Raw genomic sequence first — 25,651 nt, forward strand, 5'->3', positions numbered from 1 at the left:
AGGCGATTTAAACGCGATTTAAATCAATATAAATGTTTATATTGTAACGCATAGGTGACTATTAATTGTTATTAAAATGACTTAAATTCGATCATGTTGTGATATTTAGAAATATAAATTTGTTTGGTGCAAGTGAGGTTTTATTTAATCTCTGACCAAGGGAAACGTTTCATTTTTTCAAAGAAATGTTTGTTAAAAAATAAAGTCATAGTTCCATGGGATTCGATCACAGACCGTGTGACATGGGAGTCAGGAACCTAACCCACAGCGCCACCAGCAAAGTCACATAAGGAGTGTTGAAAAAGCCCTACAAACATTATCAACAGACATCGTACAGTGTGTACTATTCTTGTGTTGCGGTATATGAATATAATTATATCGTTATTAATTTCTTTAGATACACGATTCCATATTATATTCCCTTTTAATCAAATTGTAAAAGTATGCTTGTTGACTCCGGTATCACGTTAGTTAAAGACTTCGATGCTTAAAATGTTTAGGGAGAAATGGAATACTGGTGTGTATGTTTTCTTTAAAGTACCGAGACCAGCCATATACTGTATGTTTATGTTCCAAAATTAATATTGTTTATGGCCTTCACACGCATTACAGTATGCTCCTATTCTTTTTATGCTCAGCTACTAAGATTTCCCTTCAGTAGTAAAATTCCATATTAATATTCAATACTTAAACGGGCACAGTAAAGACATTAAATATACATAAACATACTGTATACGGTACAGTTTGCATACAGTAATATGTTCCTAAATCAATCTCTTTTATGAGCATGTGAAAGGCATGGTGAATCGGAGATTCTCAAAAATTACTGTACTTTGCATGATTAGAAACAAATGCGTGATTGCGAAATGCTGTGGTGTTACTTTTACAAAGAGGGTCAATGAAAAAAAGAATGTGGACCAGGGCAATACTTTGAGTTTACAGCTTGTCCAAGGTCATGCATTATTAATACTATTAGTAATATCTTCGTTAAAGACTTTGATGGCGACAGCTCAAACATGAGAGGTTGAGCTTCATTAGCTCCACCTTGCGGAAATTCCAGATACTATTATTTTACTTGAGGTACTATACGAGAATTTACAGTAACTCGTGGTAGACTGCGTAAAGCGCACCGCAAAATAATGCGGTATCGCCTGCTCGTTTTGAATGGCTGCATCTGTACATTATATGTAAATATTCTATAATATGTCTCTGTTGTAAATGTCTGTAATATGTCTGTAGATTTTATATTAATGTTATTTTTTGTTTTGTTTCATGTGAATTTCACTATTTTATTTGCTTTGGCAACACTGATTGTACCCATCGGCCATGCTAATAAAGCACCTTGAATTGAATTGAGGGGGGGGAGGGCGAGCGAACGAGCGAGAGAGAGAGAAACACCCAGGGGTGCAGAACCAGGGAACTATTTACATATTAAAACTATTTCCCAAATTTAATATGTGCTTTTGTATATTTATTGTCAATTAATTGTCCATAATATTGCTATTCCATTTTTTCAAACAAATGTTTGTTAAAAGAAAAGTCACGGCGCCAGCTGGATTTTAACAGCCAACCTATGGGTTATTAATCCGGCACCTAGACAACCAGGCTACCGGCAAGGTCACATGAGCAGAGGTGAAACAGCCCTACACATACAGAATCAACAGACATTGTACAGCGTGTATTACTGTGTTGCAGTACACAAATATAATTATATCGTTATTAATTTCTTTAGATCCGCAATTCCATATTATATTAGCAGAAAAGCTTAAAACTGCCACTTTTTATACATGCTATTTCACATGTTAGTTAAAGACTTCGATGCTGAAAATGTTTAGGGAGAAATGGAATACTGGTGTGTATGTTTTCTTTAAAGTACCGAGACCAGCCATATACTGTATGTTTATGTTCCAAAATTAATATCGTTTATGGCCTTCACGCACGTTACAGTATGCTCCTATTCTTTTTATGCTCAGCTACTAAGATTTCCCTTCAGTGGTAAAATTCCATATAAATATTAAATACTAAAACGGGCACAGTATAGACATTTAAATATTTCTACGACCGACCAATGCATCTTGAGTGCCCCTGTTGGTCAACCAATCACGTACCGCGGTATTTTGCGTCATTGCGAGGCCGTAGCCAATAACTTGCGGTACGTGTCTGTGCCGTGCACTTTGAATGGCTGCATCTATATAATAGTGAACTAGTTTTGTATATTCGGCAATGTAAGAAACAAGCCAAAAGTAATGCTCTGATCGGGCCTTGAACTGCCTGAGTGCAGCGCACCAAATTACAGTCCATGCGTGTTCCATTGTACATTACCACTATAAAGACAATAAAGGTAAAAAAAAACGAATGTCAAAATGTTTCCAAAGCATCCGTTTGTGATATTTTAACCGCTTAGTTATACAATTCCATATTAATATTACTATCAAGTGGTATTCAATCAGTACAACCTGTTTTTTACAATAACAGCAAGTGGTGTTCTTACTATGTATTCTTAGAAAAGGATAAAATATTAAAACTTTTTATAAAGTACAGTATATTAACTTTATAATGTTAGAACAAGCACGTTAAAACCATAACCCACCATAAGTCACCAAGTTAAAAACTTTGATGCATAACATATTTATGAAGAAGGTGGAATACTGTGTGTACTTTTTTATATTTAGCTACCACTACCACCTACTGTGTGCACATTAGGTATGTATTACCTTATACTACTGTTTTTATTTTCCGCTTCCAAAATTTACCTTTTTTTAACCATATATTTTCTCTATCTGAATGTAAACCTTAAAGAGGCACATCACATTCACAAGCTACAGTATAATAGTTAATTATTTTTTATATATCCAACTGAGCAATCTTGCTTTTATCAAATATACCTACTTTTTAATTAGCTTAATATTTAACATGCATGTAATACACAGTTTAAAATTAATAAAAGTCTAAACAATATACAACTTAAATTCTATAATTGGAAAAAAAATATCCCCCAGCATTGACCAGGAATTGAAACCAGGCAATTTCTGGCGACAGCCCAAATGCACCACATGCCACTTTAAGCTTTCACTGCTCCACCTGGCGGTTTCACAAAGTAGTGGAGTCCTACAACTGAGTATTTCTAAAAAGCTACCATACCCCACAGACACTGAACTTCAGAATTTGTTCTGTAGAATAAATCATTGAAATTAAACAGGTTAAAATAATGCATTTTGTGTATTAGATTTAAACTTTCTTTGATTAGTAACTAAATTGTAAATATATTGAATTACCATTTGAACTGGTATTTAAATTAGTTTCAATAACTAAATATATTTTATCAGATTTTCATTTTAAAGAAAAGCATTCTTATCAGTCACTATGCCACAAGACCAACAATCTCCAGGACGCTTGGGGAGATGAAAGGTATTTAATTGACCAAAGTACTTTTACAGACTTAAAACAAAAATGTACCTTTCAAACAGGACAATGATCCAGAAAACAAGGCTAACACAGACGTGGATTACTGTAAGAATTAGAATGTGAATGTTTTGAAGCAGCCCGGTAAAATTTCTTAATCCTATTGACATTTTATGCAAAAACTTCAAAACTTTTATATATAAGCGATAACCAAGAAATTTGGGAGAGTGTGAGCATATCTGACAAAACAATAGGCGAAAATTGTACCACGTTGGTGTGCAAAGAGGGTGGAGACTTGTGGTAGCTGCAAGAAATGTTCACTGTAATTGCTAACAAACTGCTTTCAGCAAATATTGAGTTCATAATGGGTCAGTTTTTTTTCTCTTTAGTTTCCGTTTTTATTGAAACTTAGAAGTCTTCACTTTGAGCATTCAGGTTTTGAATTAAATATTAAGCTTAAAAATACTGTATGTATGTATAATTTTGTCATTTCCCATAGGAAGGGTTCCTAAATGTTTTAGCAAATCTATGGACAGATCAGAGTGCACCAAAACTACCAAGAGTCTGCAAACTGAAAAATATAATCTTGAAAAGCGTGAAAAATATTTCATTCTTCTACAACCCTCTACAATACTTTGATTTTAGATATAAGTTACCCTACTGGCCAAATGGTATATATTTTTCTGTCATCATTTTCACAGAAAGTGTGCATGATCATCAAAATGATAGACGAATCTCAGGTCTGATTCATATAAAATGAGCAGGTCAGTATGTCAGTGGTCATGTGCAAAATATCCACCACACCTCAAAAGCTATGTATAATACAATCTAATGATACAAGTAATCATTAGAGTTATGCAGAAGCATTTTCTAAACTGCCTGTCCCCTTGTTTTAAAATCACCAGACTGGAGACTGAACTGACCTATTTGACAAACTATACTGTAGTTATAAGTAATGCATAATGCAGAAGCCTTGACTCCTGCGTATGAAATCTCAAATAATTTGGGCCATATGATGGGATGATACTAAGAGATGGAGAGCCGTAGTGGAGGAGATTTGGTCCTCATAATGACCGTCCTGGTGTTCATTAAGCTTCCATTTCTTTTTTTCTTCAGTTTTCTACCTTTGTTCTGATTTTCTTCAGGTATACCAACTTCTTCTCAGAAGCATGGCATATGAATACATGAGAAAGTAAGATGGGCATTTTAGCTTATCACTGTGCCCTTTTAATATTAGTTCCAGTACTACACGCTAGGAAACAAATGTGTTTTTATAAAAAAATTGAAAGATATACAGTCTCAAAAATACTATCAATATTAGTATGTTTTATAATAATTGTACTAATAATGCAAGATGATCATACAATCTTACCACCAGTCCTAGTAAGCATCATACAATGTAATGCACTTTGTCAGCATTTCGTGTTGTCACTTCAATATCTGTAAAAGACTCTGAGGTGATAACAGTAAATGATAAATTACAGCCTTATTTTGGTTGAAAAAATGTAGAGTGAATAGAACGGGGACAGAATTGCACCAGCCTCATAATTTACATGGTCCTTCCATATGGGATTTGAATATAAGAAAACGGACCTTTGCACATTTATAATTGTGCCTAAGGCTGCAGTGGTGCTTTTGCAAAGATTTCTCTGTACATAACCACTTTTTTTCCATAATGGGTCTTTTGAAATGTAGGAAACAGTGGGTGTTGAATGTCTCACTTGTTTATACTAACTTCAGACACCCAAAACACATGACATTCTGGGTGGTGGACAATGCCTGAGCTGTCACACATGCACAGCACTCCCTTCATTCGGAATCTCACTCTCTCCTGACTCAGAGAGCAGCAGCCAGTATGCCCAGATTCTGCTTACTTGTACTCTTTCTGTTCAGAAAAAGTAAGTCAAATCTGTTAAAACATATTTTCTTGATGAAAATGTTTTTCTTATGTAGATTATACAGTATTATAAACTATTTTTTTTGTATAATGATATTCAAAACTAATAAGATGCACAATACTTAATCATAATATAACTAACATTTAGACCTCATTTATTTTTACAATTATTTTTTCAATCATTGAAATTATTGAATATTTTGTTTCACTTTTCATTTATATAATTAATTTAACAGCAGCAACAAGGAAAGACATTTAATGAGTTTCATAAAAAAAAGCTCAAACCAATATTTATCTAAATTTATTAGTGAACATTAAACAGAAATAATAAAGCAGCATTAGATTTCCAATGTGCAAGTAGATTTTTTTTTCTTTCTACAGGTGTGAGCCCAGTGGTTGTTTTCCAGCCAAATGTCCTAGTGACCTCCAGTCCTGGAAAATCTGTGTCTCTGAGATGCTCCATATCACACCCCACTGCTAATTACTTCTCCTGGTTTAAACAGGTCCCAGGACAGGCTCCCAAGTGTATATTAACAGTGTATGCTCACTCATCTCAAGCTACACGGTATGGAGAATTCATAAATGACACCCGCTTTGAAGTGTCAAAAAACATCAGCAGTTTTAACCTCATTATTTCAAAAACAAAACCTTCAGATGCTGGGACTTATTACTGCGGGGTCCGTGACTATGACCTGTTGCTATTTGGAAATGGAACATTTTTAGATCTTAAAGGTAAAGTAGAAATTAAAGTAGTTATTTATTTTTCACATGTGCGTACATGCACATATTTGTCCATAATTGTATGCTAAATGTTTTTCTGTTTACGTCTCTGTTCATGTAGTACAGATACAAGATACAGCACAGAGATTTAATTTAGTTTTTACAAAAAAGATCATAACTATAATTTCATTCCTGCAAAAGCCTGAAATAGTGATTTGGTTCAGCTCAAATATACACAATGATAACTTTGAACTTGATCTCCACTAACAAACAGCCCTGCAGATGTAAATATGAGATGAAGATTTTTAAGAGCTTTTTTAGGCTTGGAAACAGAACAGAGAAAAAAAAAATTATATTAGAAAATCTGGATGGAATACTCCTTTCTATTACTATATTATAGTACGCAAAGCTTACATTGTTTACTAATCTTTTTCACTTTAATCCTATATTTAAACAAAATATTGTCTTTAAAATGTTTAACGGAGAAAGTTATCATTTAAAACAGACAGAAAACTATTAAAATGTATTAGAGCTATTGCATTTTTTATTAGACTGGTTCTTCAATTTGTTATGAAGGACTGATACAATACATTTTTACAGAATTGTACAGTAAAAAATAAATGGCACAGGCAGTATATATATATATAACAGGTGCTACTGTATATTATGACATGGGTCTAAAAATACATGTGAACCTCAAATAATTATTCTTAATATTATGGGTTGTTCATTATAACCATGTTTTCATTTCATGGTGCAGCACCAATATAAATTAATAATACAAATGCTGTATGTTCAATTAACCATCCAGGTTTCTCTAAATTACTCATATTACATGGAATTTATACAAAAGTACAGTACTCTGCGCTTTAAAATATTGAGATGGTGTGGCAGGTCTACATGATCAGTAAGTGTGAGGTTAGAAAACCTACAAAACAAAAAATAACTTTTATAGGTTAACTATTTGGTTTAAAATTTATTAATAAATCCCAGGAATTCTGAAAACATGGGCTAACACCAGACCAAACGTCATGTAAAACTCTTCCAAACTTGACATGGTTTGTAACTTGCTTTCCTTCTCTAGATTCCCCTGTAAATCTAACTTCAAAAGATGGGAGAGCTGTAGTGTGTTTCTCCAATTTTAACTATTAATCATAATGGAAAATTAACCCACCTTTTAACCCATAGGGGAGTCAACCTGCTTCTCTCTGCAACCCTCTAGGAAATTCTTACCTAATATTAATACTGGTCTAACTTAAATACTAGTCTACCATCATAACTAGACAGTTAGATTAGTCAACCTGTGACCATTTTTTTTTATAAAGAGAAAATAGCTGAACATCTTGCAATGCTGTCTGATATGAATTCCTACAATTTTCCTCTCCAAGGTTAAAATTCTAAGCTTCACACCTGCAGTGCAAATCAGCACAGATGGTTCAGAGAAATAGATGCAGACATCATTAGATCATAAGAAAAGTTAGAAATGAAAGGATGTCAGTAAGCCCATCTAGACTTTTAAAATTCATAAAGCATATTTAAAAGACGAAATACAGCATTAATCATCCCAGATATTTCTGTTATATGAAAGATTGTGGCACTTAATAATTTGCTAACTGGAGTTAATAAATAATTTGCTCACTGGAGTTGTCACATTATAAATATTTGTTCATATTCATATCATTTAACAAATATGTTAGAATTGAATGGCGCAATAAGAAAATGGATGGATATACAGTATATATGTATCAATACAGCAAACCTAGTATTAATATAATTAAATATTTGTTTTGTAGGCTCAGAATCAATAAGCAGGAGTGTTGTTCAGCAGCCTGTGTCTGCCCCAGTCCAGCCAGGAGACAATGCAACCCTGCAATGTACAATACACATGGAGACCTGTGCAGGAGATCACAGTGTTTATTGGTTCAGACATGACTCAGAAGAATCCCTTCCAGGAATAATTTACACTTATGAAAACAGGAGTGATCAATGTGAGAGGAGCTCTGTGACTGGGGCTCCTACACAGAATTGTGTCTTTAACCTCCCCAAGAGGAACATCAGCCCCTCTGATGCTGGAACTTACTACTGTGCTGTGGCCACATGTGGGGAGATCCTGTTTGGAAATGGGACCCTGCTGGACATTTCAGGTAAGTTTTATGTTTAACATATATTAATAAACAACTGAGGCAGAAAATACTGTTAAAAAGTTAAAAATCAAATAAAAACTCAAAATAAATTGATGCCAAAGTATGAATGCCTCTAATTGTTTGACATAAAGAATTCTGAAAAATATATTACATATTAAATATTTTTATATGTACATAACATATGTAGAAAATTATATACAGTGCCTTTCACTCTTTTCCATTGATGTCCCATTTTGTTGCATTAAAATTTAAAACAAAAATATATTGATTGTGATTGATCTATGCATAGAAATCCTGAATTACTTTTATGCCAAAATAAAGGAATACAAAGAACCACATTAAGAAACCAGATTGAATTTAAACCATAAAAGGTATGGCTGAGTATAGTAGAAGAAAGGGGTGGAACTACAACTGGCACTAGGGGACACCATTTCTTGTAATTAGTCACAGTACATTATGTACCTATGAGTAAACAGGAAAAGACTTCAGAATTCACATTTACCTGAATGTATTTAAGGTTTTGTTTGGTATTTAAAAAGTCAGCACAGTGAAAGGTGTGGTTGGTGGGTGCTGACCATTTAATGCATTTTTTTATTTGTACTGAAAGAGATAGGAATAAAGCCCCTTGAACTTAATTTCTTTTGATAATTGCGTCTTTACTTGTGTGCAGAACTTTGTGACAGTCCTTCTTGACTATTTTGAGAGCTTGAATTTTAATTAAAAATAAAAAAATAAGAATATCTGGTTATATTTCTGCCAGGAATGTCAACAGAAATAATTAAAGTATAAACAATTTCATTTATGGTTTCATCTCTTTAAAAGTATGTTGTAACTATAATGAAAAAAATTAAATATTTTATACTTCAGGGTGCAAAGCTGAGAAAATCAAAACTTATAAAACTCTTAAATCAAACACTGAACACTGAACTAATCAAAGTTAACAACACTATATGCAGCTGACGTTTCATTTAACACTGTTTTAGGTTTAGCTGATCAAACTTGACAATGTTTTCTTTATTTTTATGTTTGATTGTTTTTGTATTAGAATCTACTGCTCAATCTACATTTCCTCCCTCTGTATGTGCCCTGCTGGTGTCAAATGCTATGTGTTTCATTGTGATCACTGTCCTCATCTGCCTAATAAAAAGAAGGAAGTTTGAGCAGAGCACAGGTTAGTATTTTCTAGACAAAGTAATGTAAAGTTTTGGTTAAATTATTTGTGTGTGTCATTTAGGACATTCCTTTGTTTAGCTAAAGCCATCCATAGTAAATCTATAAATTGAATTAGATTATTGTGATTTGTCCACTTTAATTATATTTGCAATATCTATTACCTAACCCCTTCATGCAATTCAGGGGAGCTGGAGTCTATCTCAGCAGGCAATGGACACAAGACGGGGTAAACTCTTTACAGGACATCAATCCATTGCATGGAACAATATCTAACATTTTTATATCATGTTAGACATTAATTAAAGTTAATTAAATGCATGTAAATTGCAAGTTGAAATATTCTTCTTTGTCTTTTCTTTATTAACTGTAGAATTGTGTCTGGAACTGTGTATATCCCAAAGTATTATGATATTTTTTATAAAGCCTCATTCTTGTCTCCACATGGAATAAACATTAAATATTTCAAGACTGTCATTGTAGTTGATAGAGTCCTATATATATATGCTATAATATATATGAAGCAAATCAGGTGAATTGAACTCACCTTATCACTTAATTTGTTTCAGGACAAGTCTCAGAGGTCATGTCAAATACACAGGTATGTTTTTAGTTCCTGGATTACTCCATGAAACTAGATTGATTTTTAAAAATACAAAGTTACAATCACAAGATGAAACAGAGAAAATAATGCCCAAATTCTGAAATAATTATAATTTAATATCAGTGGTAATACATGATAAAAAATGCCTTAAAAGAAAATGCATAAAGAGTATTATTCATAATGTATTGAGAATCTATAACATATGAACATAGGTCTCCTGGTAGCAAGGTTGCCTTAATAATGAATAAAAAGTGCATCATAATATAATTAAACATTGTGGTTATATGGAAGGGGTTGTGTGAGTAACAGGCTATCCAGCTATTTTGGTTACGTCATTGTCCTGGCTTATTTCAAGAAATGGCTGGATTGAAAGCATTGAATCAAAACATCTACCAAAAATGTAATGTCTAACAACCAAAATATAAACGGGTTGAATGGTTTCCTCTCATTTGTAATTTTTCTTATGTTCTAATGATTTGTGCACTTAAATAGAATCATCATCAAGGTCATTTATACCTTATATTTATACTTTATTAATAGTTTCCTAAGTGAAAACAATTGTAATTGTAATCTGTGATATGCAAAACAATTATGAAAACCAATTTTCACTAACTATAACAAAGTGTCAAAAATAAGCCGTGGTAGTGTGCTGCTGAAATCACTAAAAATGGATACTGTATATAAGCCACAGTACATTTTTTAATAACAATTACAAGGGGAAAAGGGGTATTTTTACCTGAATGTGGTACTTTAAATACTTCAACTACATTCATTGTCTCTCTCTCATTTGTGTAATGTTTTTACAATGTTGGATAGTGAAAACAAAGAACCTAACAAGATCTACAATGTGAGCAATGACCCTGCACAGGAAGATTATAAAACAAATATGCAATTAAATGAACAGTGATTGAATTAAATTGAAAAAAAACAAAACAAAATTCAGTCTAAATCAGAGGGTCTTACATATAAAACATGTTTATATAGCAGCATTTTATATATTTTTCGCTCTAAAAATGAATTTGCTATAAAAAACTAATGCAAAAAATGTGTACATGGGAGAAAGACCATTTTCATCGCACGTTCTAAAGTATTCATAAATACTCATAGTCAGTTTTGGTAATTTGAATTATTTTTAAGTATTTTTTGCCAGCTAAATGGTGTTTTCATTTAGTCCACACATATTTAGTATACATGTTTGGTAATGGCATTACCAGTATTGAAAATATCTGCAAAACTGACAGAACTGTTTAAAACTATTTTCTTTTGCATGACAATAATATCTGTTTTTTTTTATTTGTGGTTCTATTTGTCACTGTATTGATACAAATGTGCTGTAGCAAACTAATGAGCCTCTTTTTTTCAGAATCAGGACACTGATATTGTCAATTATGCTGCTTTGAACTTCAGTGCTGGTAAATCTAAACCTGGAAAAAAGAGGAACGAAATGGACAGACAAGCTATTTATTCACAGGTCCAATACCGTTAACATAATTAAATATTGTGGATGTGTCATCTTTGTAACTCAACAAAGATAAAAAAGTCACTATCACTAATGCTTAAAATGACTAAAAGGTTCAAGTAGATGTTATTTTATACATAATTGTAAAACAATTGTAAAAAAAATAATATTCAGCTGGACTGTATTACTTTTATTTACTTTTAAACATGTAAAGAATGTCACTGTTATTAAATATCAGATATGATGATGTTATCTGGTCAGTCGGATCCGACTCTCTGTGATTCTATAGGCCATCTCTCGCCACGCTTTCCGGTCTTGGACTTTCTCTTTCAGCTGTTCTATGCCTAAGCCAGTGTCCGTTTTGATGGCGTCGAGCCACCGCGTTCTTTGGCGGCCTCGTCTTCTTGTTCCACTGACCATTCCAAGCATCATTGCTTTCTCCAATGAATCTGATCGCATCACATGACCAAAATAAGTGAGCCGGAGTCTGGTGATCTTTCCCTCAAGCGAAATTTCTGGCTTGATGCGCTCCAGAATCTCTTTATTGGTGACCCTTGCTGTCCATGGTATCCGTAACAGTCTTCTCCAGCACCATAGCTCAAAAGCATCCATCCTCTTTTGGTCAGCTTTTTTCAGGGTCCAGCTTTCACACCCATACATTGATATGGGGAACACAATAGCATGGACCATTTTGCATTTGGTTGTGAGGCTGATGTCTTTGCTCTTCCAGATTTGGTGCATGCTCAGCATCGCACTACAGCCTAACGCAATTCGTCGCCTGATTTCAGGGCCGCAGTCTCCAGTTCGGTCGATCATGGATCCCAGGAAGCAAAAAACCTTGACACATTCGATCTGTTCACTATTGATGGTTATTTTGACTGCTCCATTTCCAGCCGTTGTCATGATCTTCGTCGTTTTGATGTTGAGGTGGAGACCCATCTTTTCACTTTCCTTTTTGATTCTTAATATGAGGTATTTCAGGCCATCTTCCGTTTCCGCCAGTAATGTTCTCATCAGAATAGCGGAGATTATTAATATTTCTGCCTTCAATCTTCACACCGATTTCTGATTCTTCCAGATCTAATTTTCTCATGATCATTTCTGCATAAAGATTGAAAAGAAAAGGGGACAGAATACAGCCTTGTCGCACACCTTTCTCGATTTTGAACCATTCGGTGTCTCCATGTTGTGTTCGAACAGTTGCTTCTTGGTCTTTATAAAAGGATCTTATCAGCTGGATCAAGTGTGCTGGCACTCCCAGTTCTTGCAGTGCCTTCCATAACTTATCGTGTTCAATGCAGTCGAATGCCTTACTGTAGTCGATGAAGCAAATGTAGATGTTTTTCTGATGTTCATGACATTTCTACATAATCCAACACAGATTTGTGATATGGTCACGGGTACCATAACCTCGTTTGAACCCTGCTTGCGAGTCAGGTAGTTCTGCTTCAATGATTGGGCGCAGACGCTGCTGTATGATCATCAGAAGGACTTTGCTCACATGAGGAATCAGGGCTATTGTACGGTAGTTGCAACAGTCCCTTGCATCACCTTTCTTAGGCAGTGGGATGGGATAAAATATCGGATATAGGTTGCTTTAAATCACCAAATCTGTTCTGTAACAGAGACATATATTAGTTAAGCATTTTTTATCACCAGTGAAGTATGTCAAGCCTTTTTTTTAATTGTGGTTTCAAACGTATTAAAACAACCTAAACTTAATATTCTTAATTAGCAGTAAATCTGGTTGTTACCATAAGAATTAAGTGCTGCAGTGAAATGACAGGTGGAGCCCCAAGTATAAGACTTTGGGATCTTTGGGAGTTACAGAGAGATGAGATGGTAGTGAGTCAGTGAGTAGGGAACAAAAAGAGTTGTGCAGGTAGGCTGGAAGTAAAGAAGTAAGCAAAGGCTGCAATATCACTGAGTGAGGACTGTCCGTAGAGATAGGCAGGAAAACCAGTGGGAAAGAGATTGCCAGGAGATTCAGGCAACTGGATCTCTGGATAGAATCTGTCAGGAAGGTTCAGGCAAGGTCCAGTAGTAGGGACATGAGGATGCGTGGAATAAGGAGTGCTGGAGGGTGCTTAATCAGGGAGAAGTGAGACTCCACTGAATCGCTGTTTGCAACAGAAAAATATAATTATAAGGTACAAATAAGCAGTAGCTTTACAGTGTAGCGTCAAGGCTTATTAAAAATACAGGAATTAAGTTTCTGCTCCCTTGCCAGTCTCTCTCTCCCTCATCTCAGTGGTGCTGGATACAGAGAGGCCATTCCATTTGGTTCACATTTAAGGTGTTTTTCTAGCTAATAGAGTTTCCTGATAAGGAACACCTCCCAAGGCTGAGATTCTCCAGCCACCCTAATAAATGGTCATCTCTGCGCCTTACTGTCTGGGAGATTCCTTGGGAGAGTCTCATCCCAGGTTGCTTACAACCCTAATGTTAGAGAGCATGGTTACTCATCCTCCACCTCGATCAGCCAATCAGGAACTGGTAGGGCAGGGTAACCCCACATGGGTCTCGAACGCCCGCGGATAATTCAACCAATGAATGACAGTAGTTCCTCCAGGTAAAACAGGCAGCACAGGGCCCAGAAAGAGGCTCCTCCAGGATATTCTCAGACTCATCTCGGACAATCACGTAATGGCCAGTGGGTATGAGTGCCAGGACTTTCCTTTGTTCTAAGAGTCGAGAATGGAGGTCGCCTGCGCGTAACCAAAGGATCCGCCCGAGGTTAGCCCAGCAGCAAGTCTCATGAACTGCCGGTACCCACCACGAACACTCGCCTGATCAACGAGTGAACTACGGTTGGAACTGTCGACAGCTGAATATCAGTATTCAGGACTAGCGCTACATCGGGAACAAACCAGTCTTCTTCCCGTCTAAAGAGTGTGACTTGTTTGGACCCACAGTCACTTTCCATGTGCACAATCTCTGCTAGTAAAACCAACACTAACTATCCGGTCTTCAGAGAGCCTACTGCCAGCGCGTCGCAGCAGGAATCTCTCCCTCCTTCTCCCACACCTCACGCCGACTGCCTGGCACCAGACCAGAGGACGCCGATTGGACGCAGCAACAGCCTGTCGCTGTTTCCTTGTGTCTGCGATAGATCTGAATCCACACAGATTGGATGAGTATTCAACATTCTGCATTACAGCTTAAGAATTCAATTTACCTCAACCTGAGTTGATATCAATTTAATTCCTATGAGTGATGTACTTGCCTTTGAGTATCTAGTGTAGAAGTTGTAATCAAAGTTCATTTACAAAATGGTATAAATGAATGGTATACTGAATGTATGTTTCTCTTGGTTTGTAACTCTTTGTGATTGAATATATACCTTTTGTATTCTGCTAACCCTCACTCTTAAGATCTGTTATGTTTATATGCACATTTTATGTATTAATAAATGTACTGTCGTGTATTAGTATCCGTGTGTATGCGTTGCTGAGTTATCCTGCAAGGTCGGTTTTCTAATAGCCATCAAAGAATCATTTTGTGACTTATTGCTACAATTAATAATTGTCCCAGTAAATACACAAAACCCCTACAACAGTGATTCGGGTTCAGTGTTGGGGCACCAATCTAACAGAGAATCTGGCCTCAAATAGTCTGCCTGATTGAAAGGTCTGCATGAAAATGCTCTAATTGTCCCTGGCAACAGTGAGATGCAAGCTGCTCCCAGCCCAGGCATATAGATGGTGTCGGGATGGATGTTGGGCGGAAAGTCTGGACCAGTTGAGGATTGTTCCAGGCTGTAACCCAAGTCCATTCCTCAGGTCGTCTCCCTTGCCAATGGCTAGATACTGTAGACTGGATTGGACCCAACATGCAACTAGGACGTGGTGAGGGATGAGCAGAAATAAGATGTCTAACACCGATGATATTGGTTGCCATAGTGATCATGGTAGGGAGAGACAGTAACAGTGTTTACACTATCCAGGATTTTGTATGGGCCAATGAACTGGGGACACCAGCTTCCTACTGGCCATTCAAAGAATTAAGTGTTGCAGTGACACTTTTTGGCAACCCTTCTTTAAGACCCTAGCAGTTAGCAGTCATTTCTTGACACTAGACAGCCATCTGTAGGTTAGTCCATACGGCCTGCCAAACCCTGCCAAACCCCCTCGAAGTCTTAAGGCTGTTCTGTGGGTGGCAAGGATGTTTGTAGATTTTGTGGCTTACCTGAGGAGAGGGGGTTGGAATCCTTTCTGACGTTCAAATGGATAGATGCCTGTAGATGTGTTCACTAAGATTATTCAGGAGAGCTCAGCCCAGGTTGGAGAGGTGTCCACTCAGTGGCAGTGCAGGTACGTGTCAAGGTTGACCTGCTCTGTTTCATCATTGGATGATACCCTTAAGACAGGTCGACCCTAATTTCTTGGTTCTGGCAGAAGGCCCTCCAGAAGCAGGAGAAGAATTGAGGTTCTGAATTTAACTAGTCTCTTAATCTGCCCAAAACTATCTGCATGTTTTAAATTCTGCTCCCCTGTTCAATCACTTTTCTAATATAAGTTCTTGTGATTATTAAGAAGCTTCACATAGATAACCAACTTATTGCTTCTAAGCAGTGTTTTAAAAAATAGTTTTCTGTCAAATATGTGAATTACATTAAAAAAGCATATTAACAAAACATATCCCAAACTTACTGATATTAGTAAATGGAGATCAGAAATATGTTTGTTGCTTTCCCCCACAAAGTCTAGAATAGAGCTTTTAATTAAAAAGTGAATTCAGTGTACTACACCGTTGAAAAAACAGATTACTTCATGAGGATAAAAAAAGTGAATAGGGACTGTCTGATTATTTAATTCCGATACTCATCACAGAGCACAGATGATAGACATTGAAGGAATGTTATAAATTTTATAAAAACTAACAAACTGCTTATCCTTTAGTTTTCTAACTGATTCTAACCCTGGCAAGTGAAACATACCAGGGGGCATCTATAGGTCAGAGGAAAAGTACAGATCATGTCTTAAATGTAGTAAAAAGGGAAGTCGAATGTCATGTTTTTCAAAAGTAAGCAATAACGAAAGTCTTAATAAGGAATTGTTTTCTGCTACCCAAATTTGACTGAAAACTAATGATTCATTTTAGGGATTAAGTAATCTATTGTAAAAGTAGGAAGCTTGTCTGTTACTGTGTATAAAAAGCGCTGAGCAACATCTTTCGGAAAGAATGGCTTTAGTAAGCTACTCTCCCGCTTGCAAGCGTAATAAACAGCTCTTCTTTCACCAATATCCAAATTCTGTTATTTTAATGTTTCTTCGACATCAGGCTGAGAAGAGACTCTGACCAGTGTGGATTATACTTAACATAGTGTTGGGAGTGTTGAGTGAAGAGACTCTGTGAACTTTGGACACACTTTTCCTACAGAAGATGCAACATTTTATTTGTTAGTCATTCAGTACTGGTTTGAACTGGATTGGAAGTGTTGTAACAGAAAGAATAAGGTTCTGGATTCTGAGATGATGTTAAACAGATGAGTTTATTGCATGCAAGGAACAATAAAGCCGAAGTATTGTTTCCCGCAAGAAACAACAAAACCGAAGTATCGTTCCCAGTGCCGGTACAAACTTTAGGTTTATATAGCCCTTCCTTGCTGCTTCTGATGTCACTCGTTATTATGGTAAAGGGAGGAGGTCACTTGTTTGGCCAGTTTACAGCTTTTTGGTCAAATGGTCAGGGATTAAGTCCCCAGGGAGTTTCCTAGCTCGCATCTGGAATCCTTATCAGTTCTCCCTTTCCTGCCATAAACTCCTGTTGCTTAGAAGTCTAATCTTCAAGCAGAAAGGACTTAATTTAACCCCCATCTTTACATTTTGTATTTTACTTCATTCCCCCCTAATAAATTTTGTCATACGTCAGTACTGCCTATTTTTTACACATACAATGTCAGGGCAGATATTTCCTTTCCAGATGTACAGGCATGCATTACCATGACATTGTGCGTTCCACGGTTACAACAAGATGTGATTGATGTTTTTGTACAAGTGATAGTTACAATTATACATATAAAACAATCCTAATCCTACAAATAAATAAAGTCCTACCCCAGGACCCAAACGCAGACCTCAGCCATGTGGAGATCTATCGTCAGGATCTTGGAATAGCAATATTGACCCAACTCTGATTATCATTTTTTGGCTGATAGATATGCCAACGCCCGGAATGTCTTGATACCATATCCCCAGTAATGCGCCTCAGGCCTAACAAGCACACTGTTGGTCCACCTTACGAAGCATCAGAAACAAAAACGGTAACAACATTATTCTTTCTGTTCACTCAGTCTCTGGTGCTGTGGCTCGGTGACAGTGCGATGCGTGGATCCAGCGATCTCATCCTGTCACTCAGATGGCACAGTCAGTAGTTAGTGGCACTTGATATGGTCCCTCCCAGCAGGATTGCAACGTCTGGCAGGGTATCTCTTCTTCATCTACACCCACTCGCCAGGTATCCGGTCGTGTCTCCCCTCTACTGGAGGTCCCCAAGCATCCACCACCTGTTCACGAGCCCTGTGCACCGCTTCAGTTAACAAAACTACAACACTGTAATAGAGAGTTAGTAAATTCAACAGTCCGTTAGCCAAACTTGGCCTCCAGGGAGTTTCTTTGGCTGCCCATGATGATCTCAAATGGGTTCAGTCTCACAGTTCCGTTTGCCCCAGCCCGCAAACTGCACAGGACCACAGGTAGAGCATCTACCCACGGTGTTCCTTCAGTTTATATTTCCTTAGTTGGTCTTTCAGACTGTGGGTGATGGGGGCAATGTAACTTCCACCTCACCCCTAGTGAGGCAAATACAGCCTGGCACACCTTCCCAGTGTAGTATGCCCCTAGATCAGTATCCAAGGGGCAGGGCAGTCAGCACCATGGGATCATGTTTGTCATATGCCTGGGTATCTGCCAGCAGGAATTTCTGGCTACAAAATGGCCTTAGGCTGTGAGGGCATGCAGGGCATCTGGTGTGCTGACGGCCCCACACCCCATCATCATACAACCCCACATTCTTTTCACATTTTGTCTAACCACATCTATTAAAGGCCTCAACCTGAATTCTCCCTTTACCCCAATAGAGGTTTCACAGGGGTCTCAGAGTCCTGCTCTCCCAGTGCCGCTAGCCTGGCATCTGCATCTCCATGGTTGTTCCCTTGAATTACGGGGATTATTTATTGTGTTATTTACACCTTACTACAGTTACTTCAGTCGGCAGCTGTAAAACTACAAATGAGTTCAGAGACAAACCCAGTATTCTTAACTGGAGTCCCTGCTGTGGTGAGAGAATCCTATTTTTCCATAGCCATCCAGAATTGTGGCCTACATGCAACAAATACATAGATTATATACTGTACATATGATTTAAATATATACTGTACATTTATGATTTAAGGGTACAGTAACCCTTTAACATCTTTCTTTATACAATCTTCCATCAAGGCTCTAAACTGGCTTGCTGCACTGAGGCAGTGGAGGGGCATTTTCCGGTCGTTAACACCTCGAATTATGTTGTAACAGCTCAGCCTGTTCTCTGTTCTCCCTCATGGACCAGAGAGGACCCATCAGTAAACAGTATTACATTTTCTTAAATTTTCATGGTCCCCCACCCTTTGGCTACAGCATCTAATGATAATAGTATCCCTACCTCCATGCTCCTGCGTCAGCACAGCTGCCCAGAACCCACACTTACATACAAAGGAATGGTTGATCTGAGGAAGCTTGTTTCAAATTATTACAGGCGGCTTTTGCTGCTGGACCCAAGGCAATCTTGTCCTTAGACTGCCCCCCCCTTAAGCAGATCTGTTAAGAGTTGTGCTCACCCCGTAAAAACATTGCACCCAGGCCCTGTTAAAATTACACAATGCTAGACACAAAAGGGCTCTATCATAAGTGCTTAATATTAGACACTCTAAACCCTGAAGCAACTCAGACTTGTGGGTTTCCTCATCAGGGGAAATACTCAGAATATCATCAACATACTGAGTGATCACAGTCAGTTGAAGCCACATGATACCCTGTTCTGGATAGTCATTCCTTATAATGCTGCATAACATCCAAACCCAACAGATCTTGGATAAAACCACCCACATTCACGTGATAAGTGCACGTAAATGTTAAAATCAATTTTAAAATCTGGTACTCAGCAAGTAAAACTTGCTGCCCCAATATTCCTGTGGCCTCCTGCCATCTCCCCATATACATTACTCTATAGCACACTGTGAAGTGAGAAAAGCATGACAGTAGTGCTCCAGTATCCCATAACAGAGAAACTGACACCCCATTTACAGTACATTTTAGGTTTAACTTCTTTTATGCACTGGACTGGGACAGACTTGGGGAGGCTACAAGGGATTTACAGGATCTAATCTTTAGGTAAACAGATCTCTCACAAGACTGTTTATTCTCCCCAGACAGAGCTCTTAGCAGGGTGATACATTTTTCACTGTTCTTCCCTGTCAGTTGAACCACAGGGCAGGTCCCTGCTTCCTTCATCCTGCAAGCGCTTTCTGCAGTATCTGGTTTCAAGCCATTCAAATAAATTCAACTTTTGGTTCACCTATTACAACTAATTGGATATAAATACCAAAACTGTTTATCTAACTCCTTTTTAAGTCCACCTGTACTTTACTTCTACGTTTCAGACGCTCTCATATTTTCCAATCTCTTTTTTAAGTTGATTTTCGTCGAGTTTCTCTAGTTACATCTCTAGCCAGTCCGGCTGGCTAAACACACTCGCACCGTCATTTAGTATACCAAAACTCAAAAGTCAAAATTTCGGGGTGTGCGTATATTAGAGAATATAGCACTTCTTCGAATGTGTGTCAGCCAATCAGATTTCAGGATCAGAATTATCCGTTTTATAATAGGGAATATAGTATGAAATCACGTATCTAAAGAAATTAATAATGATATTAATGTAAGGATCTAAATATCTAAAAAAATATGTATCTATAAATTTTAAAGACTACTTCTTAGCGTAGATAAAAAAGCTTGGATTCTCATGTATCTGATATCTTTTTCTGCTGTCTTTGTTGTGTTCTTGAGGATCCTTGTGATATTTTGAGCTCTCGTTGAATGATAAGTGTCACATAGTTTAAATAATTTTCATTCTTAGAAACTATGAAACGCTCTGTTAAAAGCAAGAGAGTTTTTATGTCTGTATAGTAAAAGAAAATGCCTGACGAACTAGGGATTGGACGGTTTTTCAATGCTTGTACAGTCGATGGAAATGTTCAAATAAATGTGCTAAAGAAATAAACAAAAAACAAGTCATTTATTCCTTTATCATATTGGCTAGCTAATATCCTCTCTTTGTTAGTTACTTGTGACTGTGCTTCTGCATTGCGTAGCAACAAGGGACTATATTCTCAGGTGGAGGATCGTAAGCAGCTTAATTTTCATGTTAAATAAATTTTAAAAATTAAAATTCATTCTATACAGCAATTGCTTATTTAGGGACCGTTTTATAAAACTTGGATGCTTAAAATTTTTAGGGAGAAATGGAATACTGGTGTGTATCTTTTCTATAAATTACCAAGACCAGCCATATACAGTACAGTTTACATACAGTAATATGTTTATATTCCTAATTAATATCGTTTATGACCTTCAGATGCGTTATGCTCCTCTTCTTTTTATACTCAGCTACTAAAATTTCCTTTTAGTTGTAAAATCCATATAAATATTCAATACTAAGTGGATTAAAACGTGCACAGTAAAGACATTAAATGATTAAATCTTTCCACGACCGACCAACGCACCACGAGTGCCCCTGTCGGTCATTTTGGCCAGCCAACCACTTACCACGGTATGACGTGTTATGACGCACTATGACGTAGTTAGGTGCCCGCGGTACGCATTTGTACCACGCACTTTGAATGGCTGCATCTGTACATACTTCATGCATTAAATTTACAGCTTTACAGCTTTGTGGCAATGCCATCTTTTAATTTTTTTTTTGGAGAAGGAGAAGCCAGGATCTACATAGCCAATCAGGCAACATTACCTCACAAGTGGTGGCAGCAGTGGGTGGCAAGCCGCAAAAATTGATAGTATGAGCCAGTAAGAGCCAGTATGGCCTCCGCTCTATGAAAGCAAATACAGCCAAAGAAGATATGACACTTCATAGAGAAGAGACAGATCCTCGGGATAAGCTAGAGTCTGATGGGGAAGACTATGTCACTAGGGGAGCAAGGCAAAAGACTCACAGTGTTAACAGGGTTAAGAACTAAGGAATTGTGACAGTTATAGTAAATGGACAAATGGTGCAAGCTTTACTTGACATGGGTAGCTCTTTAACTATCATTAAGCCAGAGCATGCGACTGACAGTGCAATTGATTATAGTCATCACCAAGGTGCAATGTGTACATTGGAATACCAAAAGTTATCCTATGACCGATGTTACTTTAGTAATCAGTGATCAGGTGTTTCTGCTGTGGGTGGGGATTGTTAAAGAGTAACCCACTGTCATGATTATTGGATAGTATCTGCCTGTGTTGAGTGACCCGCTTTCTGATGTAATAAATGCTCTGTAGTCACCAGAACACAAGATAAAGCTGGTATTCAGGATCTTTGTGACAGTTTGTTTGAAGGGGGATTCAAGGGGCCTCATAAGACACAGCAACAGTGTCACTAAGAGAACTTAGTATTTAAACAACGTAAATCATTTTCTTTGACTTCTAAGTCCCTTAATTATCATTAAGCACAGGTTTCTTTTTTGATACCATCGTTAGACAAAGCAGGAACTTATTGTACTTTCTAATGACATTACACGTGGAAAGATTACAGATTTTAATCGTCTTTAATTTTGTTATACGTTTTAGAAAAGTTTCATCTTGTGACTGGAGACTCCATTTCCAGATCACCTGGCACTCGTGAGGTATCCACATGAACACATACACACACATACGTAAACATTTCACTATCTAAACAAAGGCGATAACGCTGGTTTCCAATATAAACAAACTAGTCTGGAATTATGGGGATAGCTTTGTTTGCTCTGTGGGTGCATACACAGAGTAAAGTAAGCTTGTTCCCGTATTATCAAAATTAATCATTAACTCATACCAAACACCTGCTTTCCTTTGTTTTAGAAGTGAAATGAACCAAATTGGTAATCAACTCACGTATCTCAAATAAATAAGTTGTTAGGATTTCTCACTGGCAAAATGGTTTCTCCCGCAAATCTGTAGGACCCAAACTTTGGAATGGCAACAGGGGCTGGCTTAGTAGTGCCTGTTTCAGGATTGCGCATGCGTGTATTGATTGGTACGAAGGTACCATTAAAAGGGGGTAGTATTTGCCTAGATAACAGTTATGTACATAAAAGGAGTGTGATGTTTTATTGTTGGTAATAATATGTGCATTGTTTAATTGTATATTCACTGAAGAAATGTTTATATCAGAATTTTGATTATTATTTTGTCAAATTATTTTTTGCTTTATAGTGGAATATTCTAGGGGAGGAGTTTAACCTAGAAAAGGAGCTCTTCAAGATAGAAGGAGGGGAGATAGGAGAAGGTAGATTGTGGGGGTAGAATTGGAGCTGCCTACAACAATCTAGTGGGTTTTTTTTGTATAGTAATTAATGTATATATTATTGTACTATAGCTTTGTGTTGGTTTTTTTTCTGGTTAGTTGTGGTTTTCACTTTGTTTTTTTGGAGTGTGGACTTTGGGAACATAGTTCCTCATAATAAACACCATTGCACATCTTTGCAATTGTGGCTGTGCCATCATAATTGTTATCTTCTATCTACGCCTCTAAACTCTGCAAGGAAGAGACTGTGACATTTATGGTGTTAGGAGTGGGATGGCAAGCCACATAGTGCTACGTTCCCAAAGAGGGAGGCCTGGACTGCACTCTCAAAAAGCCCGATCAACAAAGCCAGAGATGAAGGCCTGGGATACAGTTGATTCGGATGGTTCAGAGGAGAATGCAAATAAGGAGGCAGGCACATGCCCTAAAATGTGACCAGGAATGTTGGAGGAGACAGAGGAAACAAAACTGGTATCTTTATTTCAAAACTTTTTGACAGGACAGCAAAAGCGAGATGAGGGAACTGTTTCTAAGGGAACTGCGTGACTTAAGGCCATCAGTGTTTTCTCTTGCACCTGCTGCAAACACAGTTAGTGATACTGGACCAAGCCCACGACTACAGCTCCCTACTCCAGCTCCTCATCGGTCACGTGGAGTAAGCGCAACTGGACACTTACCAGCAGATTCCATGGATGGGAGTCACAGGGCAACCAGACCATCGGATCTTATATATAGAAAGGAGCCAAAAATGCTCGCATACTAAGCTGGGGAGGACATTGAAAATTATCTTTCGAGATTCAAACGCATGGCTAGAACTTGGCAGTGGCCAGAAGAAGAATGGGCCTGTCGCCTTGTTCCTCTGCTTAAGGGAAAGGCCTTGGAAGCATACTCAGCAATGGATGAGGATATATCCAATGTCTACAATGACCTTAAGGATGCTCTCTTGGCTAAATTTGATATTTCACCTGAGACTTATAGACAGCGATTCAGGGCTGTCACAACACCACCAGGAGAGATCCCAACTGAGACATACCACCGTCTCAAAGGACTATATCGGTGCTGGATTCGTCCTGATCAACATACCAAGGAAGAAATAGGAGAAGCAATTATTCTCAAGCAGTTGCTTCGAATCCTTCCGTATGATGTCAGGACCTGGGTCAAGGAACATGAACCTGAGGATGGGTTAACAGCAGCAAAATTGGCCCTGCAATATCTTAACGCACAGCGAGGGGGCCTCTGGGGGGGGGGGTCGGTGTCTGGAAGGCAGCCAAAGGAGAAGAAAAGGACAATGCAGACTGTATGGCAAGTAAGGACTTTGTATGTTTCTATTGTCAACAGCCAGGGCACAAAGCATCAGTCTGTCCTTTGAGGAAACCTAAAATGACTGATTATTGCTATGTTCCAAGAAAGGAAGAAGTGCGGGACCAGAAGAAGGAAAGATCTATGTATATACCTGTGATTGTTAATGGACAAACAGTCCATGCACTGCTGGATAGTGGAAGTTCTCTGTCTTTGATTAAGAAATGTCATGTACCAGATAGCAGCATTATATATGATCAACAGACACTGATTCAGTGTGTACATGGTGATCAGAAGCACTTCCCCAATGGCAGAAGTGACAATGGTGGTAGAAGATCAAAAGTATTTAATACAGTGGCGGTAGTGGAACATTTACCAGGTGGCATGATTTTAGGCAAAGATTTTAGGCAGAGATTTTTGTAGCAAGTGTTAAATGACTTGCTACAAAATAAAACCAATGTAGAGAGTTTTAAAGGTCAAGTTTCATGTCCAGTAGTCACGAGGGCTCAAGCAAAAGCTGGTTTGCAACCTCTGCCAAACTTGTGTGATAGTTTGTGTGAGGGAGGAACCAAAGGACCAAGGAAGACACGTCGACAGCGGCGCCTTGAAAAACAGCTAGGTAGCCCTATACCTAAAGTAGATGGATCTGGGTCCAGGGCAATGGGAAATCCCAAATGACATCAGGAAATTACAGAAGGAAGATCCATCTCTTGTTCCTTTATTTAAGAAAGATTGCGGGGATGAGGTGAAAATGTGTGAAGGGGAGAAGTATATTGTAGAAGATGATGTGCTATATATTGCTGGGAAAACTGACAAGCGCTTGGTCGTACCCAGTAGTTGTAGGCCAATGATTTTACACCTTGCACATACAATTCCATGGGCAGGGCATTTTGGACATCAAAAAACATACTTGAGGATTAGCTCATGCTTTTATTGGCCAACACTATACAAAGATGTGCAAACATATTGTCCAACTTTCCCCGAGTGCCAGAAAACCAGTATTGTACAGAAATCTAACCGAGCTCCACTTTAACCTTTGCCAATAATTTTAACCCCATTTCAAAGAATAGCTACAGATGCAGCCATTCAAAGTGCGCGGTACAGACACGTACTGGAGGTAATTGGCTACGGCGTCGCGCATTGTGACACACGCTGACACGCGGTACCGCGGTACGTGATTGGTTGACCTACAGGGGCACCCGTGGTCCGTTGGTCTGTCGTAGAAAGATTTACAGTAAATGTCTTTACTGTGCCCGTTGTAGTATTGAATATTTATATGGAATTTTACCACTGAAGGGAAATCTTAGTAGCTGAGCATAAAAAGAATAGGAGCATACTGTAACGCGTGTGAAGGCCATAAACAATATTAATTTTAACATATTTTAAAAATACACACCAGTATTCCATTTCTCCCT

General features: G+C 37.7%; 1 protein-coding gene across 1 annotated transcript in view; it reads left to right on the forward strand.

The window, feature by feature from the left end:
* The first annotated feature begins 5,237 nt into the window (after nucleotides 1-5,237).
* The window catches only part of LOC148836344 (uncharacterized), a 60,082-nt gene continuing 39,668 nt past the window's right edge, over nucleotides 5,238-25,651 (forward strand). Inside the window, exons 1-3 of the mRNA XM_088913652.1 lie at nucleotides 5,238-5,300; nucleotides 5,681-6,031; nucleotides 7,813-8,163. Coding sequence (XP_088769778.1) covers nucleotides 5,258-5,300; nucleotides 5,681-6,031; nucleotides 7,813-8,163 — 745 coding nt within the window. The 5' untranslated portion in view covers nucleotides 5,238-5,257. The remainder of the gene's footprint in view (nucleotides 5,301-5,680; nucleotides 6,032-7,812; nucleotides 8,164-25,651) is intronic.

The sequence above is a fragment of the Atractosteus spatula genome, chromosome 4 (assembly GCF_055471065.1).
Source record: "Atractosteus spatula isolate fAtrSpa1 chromosome 4, fAtrSpa1.hap1, whole genome shotgun sequence".
Lineage (NCBI taxonomy): Eukaryota > Metazoa > Chordata > Actinopteri > Semionotiformes > Lepisosteidae > Atractosteus > Atractosteus spatula.